The sequence below is a fragment of the Daktulosphaira vitifoliae genome, unplaced genomic scaffold, assembly GCF_025091365.1.
Source record: "Daktulosphaira vitifoliae isolate Bord-2020 unplaced genomic scaffold, ASM2509136v1 Scaffold_1, whole genome shotgun sequence".
Classification (NCBI taxonomy): Eukaryota; Metazoa; Arthropoda; class Insecta; order Hemiptera; family Phylloxeridae; genus Daktulosphaira; species Daktulosphaira vitifoliae.
This window is the reverse complement of record NW_026099572.1, coordinates 34020911-34038330: the sequence shown is the minus strand read 5'-3', so window position 1 is coordinate 34038330 and position 17420 is coordinate 34020911. Positions and strand designations below refer to the sequence as shown.

Sequence of the window (17420 nt, the reverse complement as noted above, 5' to 3'; positions counted from 1 at the left end):
TATTTTAATGCCTATAAGTAATTTTTTGACGCTATACAATGATGGTAATAAAATAACTATACAAGAATATAAGAATATTTATGCGATTATTAAAAAAAAGCTTATTGTTAACAACTGATAAGTCCACCATGCCAAAATCAAAAATATCTGTTACAACTGACAGATAGTTACCTAAAAGATAATTAATGAAAAACTGGGAATTATTTAACCGGAGATGATTTTCTTTCTCTAATGGTCAACATTATCCGTTGGACAATTAAACAATTGAAAAATCGAGTTTTAAATAGTGATGGGCATTTCCGGATATTTTAAACTATAGAATAACTATTCGAATTGTTTTTATACATCCGAATAGTTTAAAAGCTATTCAAATTATTCGATATTTCCTATCACTAGTTTTAAATCAAATAATTCACTTATTGTCAAAATTTAACTTTAGTTACGCCATCTAACGATAAATAATGGAACGTTTTAAATATCATATCAATATTGCAAGTTGTTACTAGCTTCAATTATATATTTAAAATTCAAGTGTATTTAGTTTTGTATAAATCGCATCTATCTTCAATTTGTAGTAAGATTTGTTATGGCATTATACTAAGATATTAAAATCGTCTGATATTTTTGGTTCTTTAAATTTATCCATTTCAATCCTTATAAGAAACGAAATAATTTACAGTCATGGTTGCGTTTTCGGGATCTGGTGATTCCAAACAAGCAACGAATGCTTATAAAGACAAAAGTAAACCGGCTGAAGTCCGAAAAAGCAATATCGCAGCCGCTAAAGGTAATACTAGTAGTTTTTACTTGTAATATTCAAGTCATTGGGTATTATAGAGTATTTTAAAATTTAATTTGTAATTAGAAATCTTTATCGTCATTGATTATCTCGTTTATATTACTTTAAATATGTTTAAATAGTTCACAAATGTTAATAATAAGTATATTTAAATTTTACTTACGTCATAATTATTTTTTATGTTTTTCAAACCTTTGCACAATTTTTTAGTTAAATGTTAATTAAAAAGTGAAGAAATATTTTTAATTTACAGGTGGTTAATTACTTTCATTTCGATAATATATAACATTATGATAATATATTGATTTTTATTTTTACAAATAAAATGGGACTTGAATTTGACAAATCTATAATGTCTTTAAATGTAATTTACAAATTATGGTTTTATTTACAGCTGTTGCTGATGCCATTCGTACGAGTTTAGGTCCTAAAGGAATGGACAAAATGGTAAGCATCATTTACTTGATTAATATCATCAAAAAATATCACAGTTAACTAATTAATTATTTAAATATTCATATTTTAGATTCAGTCTAGTAATGGAGAAGTTGCTATTACTAATGATGGTGCCACTATTTTGAAACAAATGAATGTGATACATCCTGCAGCTAAAATGGTAACTTTAACTAAAAAAAAAAACTTTTTTATTTTTACTCTTATGTAATGTTTGTTTGTTAGTTAGTTGAATTGTCAAATGCTCAAGATGTAGAAGCTGGTGATGGTACAACAAGTGTAGTAGTAGTGGCAGGAGCTCTTTTAGAAGCTTCTGAAAAACTTTTACAAAAAGGAATTCACCCAACTGCTATATCTGATGGCTTTCAAAAAGCAGCTGCTAAGGCAATTGAAATAATCAAAGATATGGCTACACCTATTCAGTTAACTGATCGAGAAAGTTTAGTTAAAAGTGCTTCTACTGCCTTAAATTCTAAGGTTGTATCACAACAATCATCATTGTTAGCTCCTTTGGCAGTTGATGCTGTTCTTAAAGTTGTAGATCCTGCTAAAGACACTAATGTTGATCTAAAGGTACAACTTATTTTGATAATACATCAACTTTTGGTTTATTAATAATTTAAGTAAACATAAAACCCTATAAATTTAAGTTATTAAATGACAGTATTTATTTTTTTGAAAACATTTTTCACTATTAAAAATTTACGTTTTAATAACTAATTTATTAATTTACAATCTAATCTTTAAAATATTACATAAAAAATGTTCTGCTCAATTTCTTATTTTAAAATTAATTTTAATAGTTATGGTTTTATTGTAGGATATCAAAGTTATTAAGAAACTTGGAGGAACGGTAGAAGACACTAAGCTTGTTGATGGTCTAGTCTTCACTCAAAAATCATCTAATGTTAATGGCCCCAAGAAAATTGAAAAAGCAAAAATTGGCCTTATTCAGTTTTGTATATCTCCTCCTAAAACAGATGTAAGTAATTTAATATTTTTATATTTTAATTATTAAAAAGTAAATCAATTTTAATCAAAATATTTGGTATCATATAAATTAAGTTAATAATTAGTGTTGACTTCAACGTTGTGATATCTGTTTTTCCGCTGTCGCAGATATCTTTGGTTGATCTTACCATGTGTGAGTTATCGGCAAGCGGTATTGAGTTGTCTGTTGTATTATTGTTGAACGTAATTTAACTGAAGTGTCGTTTTTTAGTTCTTAAACTTAGCATGAAGGATTTAAGAAATTAATTCAGTATTTAATACTTATTGATTTATTGCATTAACAATAGCTATATCGTAAATAATTGCAATAATAGTTAATACACTTAATAATATGGTGACGAAACTATGACTAATTAATATTATTATTAATATATTTGACCTGAACATCCACAAGTTGAATGGTCACCTATGTGTTGGATCAGCACAAAACGTGCAATAGATCATAACACATCCAGGGTTAAACAAAAGTCCTATTGCACTTTGGAAATTAACTTGGTATGTCCTATGATGACTCACTAGATAGCCATATGTGATTCCATTAATAGTTAAATAAGCTGATTGGTATACTTAATTTTTATGTTCAAAGTATGAATAAACAAATAGTATTATACTATGATGATTTAAAAGCCTTAGGACACCTAATTACGACAACTGTCGTATGATTTGACTTTTACATATCTGAAATAAAGTATAAAATATTTATTTTTAAAAATTTACTGCTTAAAAAATGATGAATTTAACTTAGGACACCTGTACTACACTATTTTATAGTGAGTGAGTTTAATACAATTCTGAAACATCAACTAAAATTTTAATTTTTGGTATTTCATATGATGACTTGCTAGATAGGGACATATGATTTTATATGATTCCATTAATAGTTAAATAAGCTGATTGGTATACTTAATTTTTATGTTCAAAGTATGAATAAACAAATAGTATTATACTATGATGATTTAAAAGCCTTAGGACACCTAATTACGACAACTGTCGTATGATTTGACTTTTACATATCTGAAATAAAGTATAAAATATTTATTTTTAAAAATTTACTGCTTAAAAAATGATGAATTTAACTTAGGACACCTGTACTACACTATTTTATAGTGAGTGAGTTTAATACAATTCTGAAACATCAACTAAAATTTTAATTTTTGGTATTTCATATGATGACTTGCTAGATAGGGACATATGATTTTATATGATTCCATTAATAGTTAAATAAGCTGATTGGTATACTTAATTTTTATGTTCAAAGTATGAATAAACAAATAGTATTATACTATGATGATTTAAAAGCCTTAGGACACCTAATTACGACAACTGTCGTATGATTTGACTTTTACATATCTGAAATAAAGTATAAAATATTTATTTTTAAAAATTTACTGCTTAAAAAATGATGAATTTAACTTAGGACACCTGTACTACACTATTTTATAGTGAGTGAGTTTAATACAATTCTGAAACATCAACTAAAATTTTAATTTTTGGTATTTCATATGATGACTTGCTAGATAGGGACATATGATTTTATATGATTCCATTAATAGTTAAATAAGCTGATTGGTATACTTAATTTTTATGTTCAAAGTATGAATAAACAAATAGTATTATACTATGATGATTTAAAAGCCTTAGGACACCTAATTACGACAACTGTCGTATGATTTGACTTTTACATATCTGAAATAAAGTATAAAATATTTATTTTTAAAAATTTACTGCTTAAAAAATGATGAATTTAACTTAGGACACCTGTACTACACTATTTTATAGTGAGTGAGTTTAATACAATTCTGAAACATCAACTAAAATTTTAATTTTTGGTATTTCATATGATGACTTGCTAGATAGGGACATATGATTTTATATGATTCCATTAATAGTTAAATAAGCTGATTGGTATACTTAATTTTTATGTTCAAAGTATGAATAAACAAATAGTATTATACTATGATGATTTAAAAGCCTTAGGACACCTAATTACGACAACTGTCGTATGATTTGACTTTTACATATCTGAAATAAAGTATAAAATATTTATTTTTAAAAATTTACTGCTTAAAAAATGATGAATTTAACTTAGGACACCTGTACTACACTATTTTATAGTGAGTGAGTTTAATACAATTCTGAAACATCAACTAAAATTTTAATTGTTGGTATTTCCTATGATGACTTGCTAGATAGGGACATATGATTTTTTATGATTCCATTAATAGTTATATAAGCTGATTGGAATACTTAATTTTTATGTTCAAAGTATGAATAAACAAATAGTAATATACTGTGATGATTTAAAAGCCTTAGGACACCTAATTACGACAACTGTCGTATGATTTGACTTTTATTTATCTGAGTTAAATATTTAATCAAATATCTGTTCTTATATTACTAAAAAATTAAGTTAATATAAATAACATTTTAGACATGATTTTTGTATGAATGTTTGCTTGTATTATACAATATATTTATTTTGTATGATAATTATCAATAATTATCAAGCTGTTTTGAAGTGTATTTATTGTAAATAAAGTGTTATTTAAAAATTATTTTTTAATGAGTAGCTTATATAGGTTAATAGGTTTAAAATAATTTAAGTAACATTAATATATTTTAACAATTTTTTTTCTTTAATTATATTTCAAAAACATTGTAAACATACTTTGTTTTTATTTAAATTTTTATGAAATTGATAGTTGAAAAATATAAAAAGATGAATAAAAATAGTTATTTTATTAAATTTAACAATAGTCAATACTTATTTTTTTATTGATGTACAAATAGATGTTCATACTTTTATTATTTGGAGTTCTATGTTTTACTAAATAAAACCTAATTAGCATGAACTTATTACAAGTCTAGTTTTCTTTGATCTTTATTTTTAAATGCTCTCCCAAAATATTAGCATATATATAGGGGTGAAATAATTTAGCTTACAGTGTCAAAAAGTTAAATACGCAATTGCTTAGAGGAGTTAATGTAAATCAAAAAAGAAGTAATACTAATTTCTCATTGTAAATTCATGTAATGTTTCTTTATGTCTTTTATTTTTAAGTTCTCATAGTTGATTTAAGACATAAATAAAAACGCTCGTCTCTATAATTATTTGTTTTTTTTACTTAACTTATTAATCTTTTTTGAAAGCACACTTCATTTATTGGTTAGTCCAATAATATGTAAAATAAATACAATATTGAAAAAAAATTATAGATTTCTTCTTATTTTTTATTCAACTAAAAGATTTATCAGCTATTAATTACTTTTTAAATCATCCCTAATAACTTAATAGGGTGTCAACTTTATTTTAATGAGTGACACCATACATATTTAATTAGCTTATCAAATAGAAAAATATCTTTTTAAGAAAATAAGTGCTCGATAAAAATTATTGGTCCAGTATTTCAGAAATTATTAACAATTTTAAGTAATGACTGGTGGTGGAGAGTGACGCTGCCATTGTTATCACTAGACATTTCCCGGCCGTACTCTTGGTTTCGCTTAGGTATAAAAATGAGAATAACTTTCAAAAGTTGTTATAGACTAGTCATGTTCTATATATAAATTATTTTCTATTTTATGAGCTAGTTAAATATGTATGTTGACATATAAAAAATCAAGTTGACACCTCATTAAGTTATAAGAGATAATTCCAAAAAGTATTTATTAGCTAATAAATCAAGAAATATAACCAAAAATTGTTCAATATTGTATTTATTTGAGAGTAATCAAGTTGTTTATGATAAACCGATCACCCTGTATATTACTTGATTATGACATATTCATATACGTATTTTGATTGGTACTTAGTTTAAAAGGACGACACACTTGACCATTTCCTTTTTGAGTTATTCTAATCATTAGTTAAATAGACAACAATGTTAGTTCTTACATCTTAAGTAGAATACTGTTGTGGACCATTCGGTTTTATTACGTTAAGTGAGTTACTAACTTAAATATAATAATTCCTAAGGCTAATTTTTTATTTCATAATAATAAAAAAAGTATTGAGTTATCTTAACTTATTTATGTATGGATATATTGATAATTTTTTTCTAATAACCATTATACATCAACGGATAATTTTTTTAAAAAATCAATAAAAAAAATTAAATATATGATTGGAAACATTGTTTTCTTAGCCTACTTGTCGCGTTAAAATAAAACATGTAGAAGTGATATATAATATTATTATTATATCATTATATATTTCTATGGTAGGTGTTATAAAATGAAAAATAAATAAAGCGGAATTAATTATATATTTATGTATCTCTCTTAATTAATATTTGTTCAAACAGAAATTGCTAATCAGTTAAATTAGCATTGCCATTTTAAGATAATGTATGTTGGGAGAGAAATAATCGTATTTTTTACTGTTATGATTGTTCATAATCAGCCAACACTAGCTATTATTAATTTGAAAAAAATAAATAGTACAAAAAAAAATTTAATTAGTTCATTAACATCAGTCGTATACGGTTAGAACATTAGTATTTAATGTATTATTTCTTAACTTAATATAGTCTTAATGGATTTTAAATTTCTCCATTATTTAGAACTCGTAATTTCAACTATTGAGAAATAATAAATGATAATTTTCATTGTCGTGGGTATAATGCGTCTCATTTGATGTAAAATCAATGTCAACTGAATTGTATAATGGCTTTGTTTAGTTTAGAGTAGGATTGTTTAATTTTAATTATAATACCTAAGTAACGATATACATGTGTAGAACTGTAGCCTACACCAACAATAATTGCAAAACCACATTATATTTCGCTATCATCTAACATGGATAGTATTAAATCTGAGAAAAATATGTTATTCCTATAATGTTCTGTAAACTTCAATCGTGATGTTATGAAATTATAAATATTTTGTCGATCATCGAAATTAATAATCTAATAATATTTAATTTATGAATTTTTATTACAAAAAACCTAATTGTTTTGTTAGTGAAAACTTCATGACCTTGTGTTTTTCCTAATTTGTCTTTTTTATTAATTGTAATTAATTAATTTTTTTTTGAATGTTTACCGTTAGAAAAATTATGTCTGATACTCTTTGACCTTAATATTAAAATCTATAATCCAATCTTTTGTTCCAAACTACATTATTGTCTGTTAATGTGTATGTAACGTAAAACACGTGTTTGGCGCACTGCTCATAAGCTCTTCGTAGTCGTCATTGAGACGATTGTGGACGTTTTATCAGGTCCAATGTTCATTCGTTTAGTGGCAAAAAAATAAATGTTATAATCAGTGATTAATTTTTAACTACGGAGAACGGACGACGTTGGAAAAAACGTTTGTGTTTTAGAAACAAAATTTCTATTTTCAAAGTAAATGGTCGCGTACATGTTCGTATAAATTAAATATCCGGTGCGGTTAGCTATTAAGTTAGTGTTCTCCTGTAAGCTATTTATTTATTTTTATTGGTAAAAAAAATTGACGATCGAGTGTGTTCGGTAGTACAAGTGTTGTGCATCACGTGTGCACTTGTAGGGCACCATGTTGCAAAGTACGTGCGAGACAGAACTCAAGCTAAGTGTAGCTGGCAATTGGTCGGCAGTGAAAATTCTGGAAAAACTTAAATTTTGCAATAATGGCATTCTTAAAATCAGTACTTTGGAACGTGGGCATACACTTCCTAAGGAAAAAGAAATAGAAGATGAAACGAATTCAACGACTAAGCTGCCACCCGGATTTGTCCTATTGGTCATATTAATCGGCATAAGTGGTATTTTCACTATTATCATGTGGTTTACCGAATTTTACATGTTTCAAATATTACAATTTGTCACCATCACGCAAGGAAGCGCGTCTTATAACATGTGGATAAATCCTCCTGTCAAACCGTACGTGACGATTTATCCGTTCAATTACACTAACATCGATAGGGTAATGGAACACGGAGATACGCCAATCGTTCAAGAATTAGGGCCGTTTGTGTATCGTGAAACTGTCGAACGCATTAATGTGGAATTCAACGCCAACGGCACTGTCACATATCAAGAAAAACGGAGTAGCGAATTTGTACCTGAGATGTCACAAGGAGATCCCGAAAACATACCAATTGTGGTACCTAACTTGCCTCTAATCGCCGCCATGTCTATGGCGTCTAATGCAAACTTGTTCACGCATACACTATTCTCATTTTTCCTGGACGGATTACAAGTCAAGTCTTTTCTAAAACTCAATATAAACGAATACTTCTGGGGTTACGAAGATGGACTTTACACATTAGCTCAAGGGCTAGCTTCTACAGTGCACAAAGAAGCCCAGCTGTCCAAGTTTGGTATTGTCACCAATCGCCGTGGTTTATCCGCAGATCGTATAACCATTCATAGTGGCGTGGGTAACCTGGATGAATTGGGTATTATAACCCGCTATAATGGACGAGATTCATTAAATGTATGGAAAACTGACGAGTGCAACCGGTTGGATGGTAGTGATGGATCTCAATTTCCACCAACTACTCTAAGTCGAGATTCCAGACTCTATGTTTTTCACATGAATTTATGCCGTAAATTTCCATTGATCTATAAAGAGGATGTAGAAATTGTACCTGGAGTAACTGCTTTTCGGTTTCAAGCCCCCCGTAATGTTTTTGACACACCGATTACTAATCCCGATAACGCTTGTTATTACTCTGAAGATAACAGCCCACCTTCTGGTGTTATTGATGCTTCTCCTTGCTCTAGTGGACCAGTGATGATGTCATTCCCTCATTTTTATCTTGGTGATCCAGAACTTCGTAAAGATGTATTAGGCTTATCGCCTGATCCAGAAAAACATGAAACTTTTATAGATATTCATGCTAAACTTGGTGTGACTGTAGCTGCTCGTTCAAGGTTTCAAATAAATGTAATGCTCGACAAAGCTGGCAGTACACACTTCCAAAACTTCAAACCTGGCATGATATTACCAATAGCCTGGATTGAATTGAAGGTTGACAAACTACCCGATGATATTAAACGTACACTACAACAAACATCTATTAGCATTAATCTTGGTGAATTACTGCTGAAGTGGACATCTTTGATAACCCTTACTTTATCTATGATATTTCTAGTAAGGAAAATAATAATGAAAGATTGTTTCATTAACAATGAAAGACTAGTTTTACCAATGACAAAGTGATATTTTTTAAATCTCAACTTAATAATTATACATAAATGACAATTTTTTTTTGACAAGCAATTTTTATATATTATTGTTAGGAATCTTCAATATTTTGTATAGTGTTATAATTAATCTGTTAATTATAAAAGTCTACATTTATAATTATAATAATTTGTTATAAGTGTTTAGTGAATTGTGCTATTTTAATTTTAATGTTTCCCTGAATATTGTGATATTATTAGCAAAATATAATTGTTTAGTTAAACTTGTTATTTATTTTTGACTTTTTAATTAATGTTAATTTACTTAATTAATGATAATTTATTATTTTTTTAATAACTTCATATCTTGTAGTTTTAATGTGTTTTATAAACTATAATAGACATATATAAACATATTTTGTAGTTATATAAATTTAAATTATTTACTAGAGATAAAATCTTCATTAAAATTTTAAAGAGTTGTATTTCAAGACAATCTTCTAATTAAATAAGTATTAGAATAAAATAAAAGGTAGTTGAGAATAATACAATTGTATATAAATAATATATAATTGAAGAAAAATGAATAATACAAACAAATAAATATAGTTTTTGTAACTCATTTAATTTTGATATTGCAGAATTATTTTTGAGATATAAAGTGAATGATAAAACTGTTTTTAAATTATTAAATAACTTGTTTCTATATGAAAATATTAGTATTTGTATACATTATATTAAACCTTCAATTCTTAATAATTAAAGCTCAGATTTTTAAGTAAATGGATATTTTTCAATAACCTAGTTAGAATCATTTTGATTAAAAATGTCTACTCTTTGTAATGAGTAGATTCTATAATAATAAAAATTGATCACTTGTGGCTAATTAATTAAGTAAAATTAAAACTATATTAAAAATATTATTAATTTAAAAAATATACATATTTTTTAGTTTTTTAAATTAATAATATTTTTAATATAGTTTTAATTTTACTTGAGTAGATTCTAAATGACATTTTTTTTCTATTTCAGTAAATATGAACAAAATTGCATATTTTTGTATAATTTTATAAAAGTTGCATTTTTAGTAGTATTAAAATAACTTTTTTTAAGTTTTAAATTAAAATAATATATCTTTCTTGAAACTTTTTCTGATGATTTTTATGTGCATGTTTTAATTAAATAATAAAAATATCTTACATTCATCAAATTTTTCTTATTCAGAACTCTTTTCTGTACTAATATATCTTAGGTTTAGGTATAATAATTTAACTATAGGAAATCTTCTCTTCTTCAAGTGCAATATTCGTTAACAAATGTTGGCAATCATATTAGCAATTTGATCTTTATTAATGGCTGTTCTAAGTAAAGATATCAACTATAGATAATAGTTTACTAAATAAATAAACAATAGTGAACTATATTATTTTTACCTTGTGTAATTATTTAATTAAGGTATTTAATTTATTTTTTAAAGCATTATCCATTTTATTTTACATATCGTTGATATATTACCTATATATTTATATGCATATTTTCCAATATATTTTTGACAAATATCTGATATTTATGTACAAAAATATATAATATTTTTGTTCTAGCATCACCAATAGTTGTTATAAAATTAAATAATATAATAGAGTAATAAACCTCAATGTTGTATCAGTAATATATTTATCAGTGTATTATTTTAAGAAAAAATGTTATGCTCTTTGTTTTAGTATTTTATATATTTGGCTATCAGCACATTTTATATGTTGCATGTAAATTATTTAGATAATCTAATTACATTTCTTTATCGAAACAATAGATTTTATGGATACATATAAATAATTTTGATAGTAAATAGAATTTCTAAAGTTTAATCATATTTCAGATGGATTACAATGTTGTGGTCTCTGATTATACTGCAATGGACCGTGTGTTACGAGAAGAAAGAGCATACATTTTAAATATTGTCAAACAAATAAAAAAAGCTGGTTGTAATGTTTTGTTAATTCAAAAATCAATATTGCGTGATGCATTATCTGAACTAGCTATTCACTTTTTGGACAAAATTAAATGCATGGTCATTAATAATATAGAACGAGAAGACATAGATTATGTTTGCAAGGTCAATATATATCCAAACAGTTTAATTTGATTGTTTTTGGCTACCTAATGATTGTTACAACTTAAAAAAAATTATTTTCTCCAGACCCTGAATTGTAGACCTATTGCTAGTTTGGATCATTTTGTTGCTGAAAACCTTGTATCGGCTGATCTTGTTGAAGATGTTATGACTGGAAATAGTCATTTTGTGCAAATTACTGGAATACAAAATCCTGGAAGAACAGTCAGTGTTATTGTACGAGGTTCGAACAAATTAGTTTTAGAAGAAGCTGAACGATCCCTTCATGATGCTCTATGTGTAATTCGTTGTCTAGTAAAACAGAGGTAATTAATAAATTATCAAACTACTTTTTATTCTGAAAAATAATTTTTTTATATATATGTATATATATAGAGCATTGTTAGCTGGTGGTGGAGCTCCTGAAATTGAAATCAGTTTAAAACTGGCAGAAATCGCCAGGTCAGTTACTGGAGTTGATGCATACTGTTATAAAGCATTTGTACAAGCATTAGAAGTGATTCCTTTGACATTATCAGAAAATGCAGGTCTTAATCCTATTACCACAGTGACTGAATTGCGTAATCGTCATTCTCAAGGGGAAATTACTGCTGGTATTAATGTTAGAAAGGTAATTTTTATATATTATTATTTGAATTTTCATTGAAATATAGTCACTTGTTTTAAAAATGTTTAAATGTATATAGGGCGCAATAACCAATATTTTAGAAGAAAATGTGGTACAGCCTTTGCTAGTATCAATTAGTGCTATCACTTTAGCTTCAGAAACTGTACGCAGCATTTTGAAAATTGATGATATTGTAAGCTTATTTAAAAAGTATTATATTTTTATAAGACTTTATGATATGATGTTTTTGTACTGAATACAATTCATATTATTAGGTATTAATTTGTTTGGGTATTTTTTTAGGTGAATACTAGAGGGTATTAATTTAATATTTCATATTCTTTCGGTAAGTTAAATATTTATAATTTATATTAAAAATATTTAATCATTGTTTATTTCTATAGGTCCAGAGGAAAGAGACTGCACCATTTATAATTCAACTAACATCCTGTAGGACCGTTGAAATTTCTTCAGGCCTTTTTTCTATTAACTAGAATTGAATGCTTAATGCAAAAAATTTTTTGTTGAACATATTTTTTACTCATTTAATAACAATCTATTTAAAAAAAAAAAAAACGTAAAATTTGTCTAACAAGTTGTTAATTTATTCTTTTATCTCCTTTGCCATAGTATTATTATATAATAAAAAATATAAATATATATTTTTGTATAAAATATTTTAAATAGCTTTAAACTTAATTAGATGATATAATATAAATTGCCCAGTTTTAAATTTTAATTAGTTTTCAGTTACTATAAATAAAAATATTTGTTTTAAAGAACATAAATAAACTTAAAAAGCTTATGAAACCTTCATTTGAACTTAAAAAAACGTAGCCAAGAAGACTAATGTATAAAATTTTTTTTTAAATCAAACACCATTATAAAAATAACATTCAATATACAAATAAAAACAGAAATGAACTATAGAAAATACGCTAAAAATATTTTAAGAGAACTTTCATGTAATAATTGAATTATGTTGATGCAATCAAGGTTTTCTTATCTCCTTGAAGTTTAGGATTTAATCCTTACAGAAAATATAAAATACTTATAAATGTAGCTGGAAGCAACATGTGAGTAATTTAAAAAAGTCTGTAACCAAACTCAACCTAATCAATTTATTGCACACACTCAATGGGGAGCTTCATCAGGAACACTATTTACTATTTATAAATCACTAATTCTTTCTAAATTGGAGTATGGATCCTTTGTCTTCTGTAATTCAATTAACACAATATGTAATGCTTTAGGAGCATTCAAATCAAGCCTTATAGTAAATATATGTAATATATCTGGCATTTCTCTTTTAAAATTATAAGAACAGGTAACACATTAAAATTTGGTGCTAAACTAAAAACTAATGGTATACTGATCCATAGTGACAACTGTTATTCACTCCAATTGTTAACCTAATCTAATTATTTAAATAGCTATTTTATTGTGATATACATATATCCATGTATCATAGCTAGTGGCCTTTATTTTAATTAAAAAAATTCTTATAACTATAATGCCAGGAAAATTAAAAACAATTGAGAACCAAAGAAAATTTAATAGTTAAACATATACATACAATTAGTCATAAAAAAAGAATACATTATGTCCTAGGGGCACCATATGCATCTGGCATTCTTTCAATAGTATATCTGAAAATATAATGCTTTAACTATATATGCTTAAAACTTACAAAAAAAGATTACCTTCTTTGGGAAATGTACATTATTGGCACACCTGGAATTTTTCTAATCCTCCTTTTAAGATCTCTATCACAAGTAGCGACTATATAACATTTATGCTAAAATAAAAGATATAAATGACATGAAAGGAGTAAATGGAAGAAAATATAACTCAAATCTTTAAGTAATTTTAAAGAAACATTGAGTCTAATATTCTAATAAACCACAAGTAATTTTTAATTGTTTTATTTAAAAATTACATATTACTAAGATTTAAATAATACTAGAAATACAATTTCCAAAAATATGACCTTAATAAGATTTTTGAGAACAATTTGTAAGTTCTGCAATACATTTTGGGGTTATCTTTTATTGAACCTAAAGCAGTGTTGACATTATTAATTAAACAATATTTTATGAAACATTAAAAATTTGTATTATTATGCTCTTTAAATTGTCACTAAGATAAAATAACTATTTCTTTTAAATTTTAATCTATAAGAACTCTTAAATTTGATGTTTGGTTAATTTAATATATGTTGACAAAAATATGTGTTGTTTTTTTTTCGCCATTTAAAAATATTCCAAAATAGATTGTAAATTTACTGTGGGTAAGTTAGTTGATTTTATCATTCTTAGTGAAATAACTATTTCAGTGTATGTATTAGAATGACTGATATTCCATTTAGCAATATTATTCAGTAATAATTATCACATAAGAATCAGAATTTAGTCTAGCATTAAAATAACTTAACACAGAAAACTAAAAGAAAAAATTCAAATTTACAATGAATTAAAAAAATATATTACTTGTGTAACTCTTTGTACAATACAATCATCTGCATAAGTTCCTGGATGCATACATTGTATTCTTTGAAAACGTTGATCTTTAACAATTTTTAGAGCTATTTTATATTTTTGACCCAATTTTTCTAATTCACCAATAACACATTCTGTTACGTATGGAATGCCTTAAATAAAAAATTTAATGAAAATTTATTTTTTAACATTTTAAATATTTACTTGCATTTGGCATATAAACAATCCATCATATTCTGAACTACATCCATTTTATATTTAATTGAAAAGTTGACAAAGTTAGTATCCACTAAAATGTGGTAAGGAGGTCCTAATTGGGTGTTAAATTCAAAAAACAACGCTGAACTTGTTTGAGCCCTAAAATTTAAAATTATATTTAATAGTTACTATACATAATTTATTAATAAATAAATTAATAAAACATGAATATAATATAGGACTAGTCCTATATTTTTATTCACAAATTAATGTTTTTTGTAAATATAATAAAAAATGATTACACTTGTCGAACAACCACAGCTTTCTCATCTTTTTTCTTTTTCTTAATAACTGTTCGTTTTTCTTCTTTTCTGAAAATTCATCATATAATAAGTTAATCAAACTCATATCTAATTTATCTATTCATATCTAATACCATATTACATACTTAAGCAAAATAAATTTAAAAAATGAACTTGCATAATTTATGAAAAATACCACACTAATGTAACATTAAATAACATAAAATATAATGATGCCTAATAAATTACTCTATTACTTTAAATAAATAAATTAATAACCAAATATTTTTTAATATTTAAAAAAATTCAAATAATTATGAAATCTATACATTTAACATTGATTTATCACATTAAAGTTATAACAATAACATACATCCTTGAGTCTGTAGGTTTTATCATCTTTTTCATAGTAGCAAACCGTTTGTTAAGTATTTTCTTACTTTTCTTTGATTTTGTCTGTAAAATAATATTGTAAAATATGTAATTATTATCAAATAAACATAATAAATTAGACAAGTACCATTTTTCAAAATTGATTTGAACAACAAATATTAAAAATCAGAAAATATAGACTTTAGGTGCAACAAAATATTTTTAAATATTTAATGATTAAAATCGAATAATATTTAAACAATATTTATAATTTATGTTTTTATTCATACGGACAATGTGTATATGTTTATCAATGATGGTGTATAATGTATGATAACCACATGTGTTTTATCAATTGTCAATGTATTACTATCTTACTACAGTAGGACCAACATTACGATATTAGCAATCTATAGATTTTTTTATGAATGAATGTATCGTAAAATTATATCCACTATTTGATTGATAACGCCAATAAATGCAGGAGACTTTTTATATTATATATTCTAGATAATACAATGCTTTACATATTTCTGCTATAATCATTATTGTACTATGTTTAAGTGGTAGTAATTATCCTAGCTATCAATTTCAAGATTAAATTATTTATCTTCTGTGCTATTTTATATTTTCAAACATTTACACTACTACCGAAAAAATTCTGACAAAAATGGGACAATATCTGATATTTTGGATAACAGGTAAAGAACTTCAGAATGAATATTGAAAAACTAATAAATATGTTTTTATCTTGATAATTTATGTTTATACAAGTTTGATGATTTAAGTTTTACCAAACATTAAAACTTTCTCTTAATATTTATTGATAACATGAATTATTAAGCTTATTAAGATGGATAATATTTTTTATCTTAGAGATACTGAGAAATATTACTTATATTTCGAGTATCATAGAGTTGATATTAATCAACAATGAGTAAAGATATACCATTAAGTAAATGATTTTGTTTTTAACAAAATTTTAGTAAAATTTGAATAATTTATGTATAAAATAAAAATAAATTTAACTAACCTAACAAAATGGTTTTGAATATTTATAATTAATTTGCCACAATTTATAATCAATTATAATTATTTTGGGTTTAATTTCATTTATTTTTTAAATTTTAAATAGAAAAAAAAATTATTGAGATATTTAAAGTTTAGAATAGAAATAAAATTCTATGCTTTTCTATACTTATTTATTTATTAACTCAAGACAAACAATGACATAAATGATTTTTAGTCTATCCTAAACACTAAAAGTAATTTGTGTATGAACAAGGGATATCAGACATTTGTAAAAAAAAGTCCTGGGCTGCCATACAACTTTTAATTTCATTTCAGCAGTATAGTTATTCTCACATTCGTTCTACTAAAATTCATTCACTAAAACGATTTTCGGGTCTGCGCTGAAGCATTCTACGCGTTGTGTAAAAACGCAGTAGAGAGGTATGTATGCAGATGATAGAGCTACGATATTATCAATGGGGCAGTTTAATCTTTTACTGCCGCGCGACTAGGGACCGCCTTGAAGCGGCATTATGGACTACCGACTTGGGCGCGTTGACGTACTTTGTGTACCTGTACAGCCCTAGGGCTACGATCTTGTGATAAATTAAGAAATTTCGGAAAGCCTTTATGAATTGTTGGTCCCGTACCCTGTTAACTGCTGGCCAATGGATTGATCCGGTGCGGCTACGGTCAGCTGGCCTTAAGCGCGCGCACCGTAATCACTAGACTGTGCGGGGTAGACCCGGGCGTAGTAAAATTTACACGAGAACGGGATTTACTACAATATTCTATGGGCTGTCAGAGGTTTACGTTTACTGGGCGTGCGCGAGTCCTTTGTGCGCACTGTGGGCGAGCGGGCAGGCTGGTGACCTGCCGTCAACTCGTCGCGCACGATCTGCTGGTTTACAGTTCACTATAGTTTAC

The 17420-nt window shown here is 26.1% G+C and overlaps 3 protein-coding genes across 3 annotated transcripts; 2 read left to right on the top strand and 1 right to left on the bottom strand.

Annotated features, from left to right (window-relative positions):
* Nucleotides 1–562: 562 nt before the first annotated feature.
* On the top strand, nt 563–12707 carry LOC126893496 (T-complex protein 1 subunit delta). The gene is made up of 11 exons (XM_050663776.1): nt 563–787; nt 1194–1246; nt 1326–1415; nt 1478–1825; nt 2073–2234; nt 11251–11487; nt 11572–11810; nt 11881–12115; nt 12192–12305; nt 12416–12458; nt 12517–12707. The coding sequence occupies exons 1-10, from the start codon at nt 682–684 to the stop codon at nt 12434–12436; spliced, it is 1605 nt and encodes a 534-aa protein (XP_050519733.1). The 5' UTR covers nt 563–681; the 3' UTR covers nt 12437–12458; nt 12517–12707.
* LOC126893495 (lysosome membrane protein 2-like) lies at nt 7431–9415 on the top strand. Its single transcript, XM_050663775.1, has one exon. The coding sequence runs from the start codon at nt 7780–7782 to the stop codon at nt 9409–9411; it is 1632 nt and encodes a 543-aa protein (XP_050519732.1). The 5' UTR covers nt 7431–7779; the 3' UTR covers nt 9412–9415.
* Nucleotides 12708–13647: 940 nt separating the features above from the next.
* LOC126893512 (rRNA-processing protein FCF1 homolog) lies at nt 13648–15792 on the bottom strand. The gene is made up of 7 exons (XM_050663804.1): nt 15631–15792; nt 15484–15566; nt 15111–15179; nt 14819–14967; nt 14602–14762; nt 13816–13910; nt 13648–13761 (listed from the first exon to the last, which is right to left on the bottom strand). Exons 1-7 carry the CDS (start codon nt 15631–15633, stop codon nt 13713–13715), a joined length of 609 nt encoding a protein of 202 aa, XP_050519761.1. The 5' UTR covers nt 15634–15792; the 3' UTR covers nt 13648–13712.
* Nucleotides 15793–17420: the final 1628 nt, after the last annotated feature.

Coding starts and splice junctions, on each gene's coding strand:
- LOC126893496 (XM_050663776.1), top strand. CDS start 682: ATGGTTGCGTTTTCGGGATCTGGTGATTCCAAACAAGCAACGAATGCT. Junction 11,811..11,880: donor CGTTGTCTAGTAAAACAGAG/GTAATTAATAAA, acceptor GTATATATATAG/AGCATTGTTAGCTGGTGGTG. Junction 12,306..12,415: donor TTTTGAAAATTGATGATATT/GTAAGCTTATTT, acceptor GTATTTTTTTAG/GTGAATACTAGAGGGTATTA.
- LOC126893495 (XM_050663775.1), top strand. CDS start 7,780: ATGTTGCAAAGTACGTGCGAGACAGAACTCAAGCTAAGTGTAGCTGGC.
- LOC126893512 (XM_050663804.1), bottom strand. Junction 14,968..15,110: donor GCTGTGGTTGTTCGACAAGT/GTAATCATTTTT, acceptor TTTAAATTTTAG/GGCTCAAACAAGTTCAGCGT. Junction 13,762..13,815: donor ATGTACATTTCCCAAAGAAG/GTAATCTTTTTT, acceptor TTATATTTTCAG/ATATACTATTGAAAGAATGC.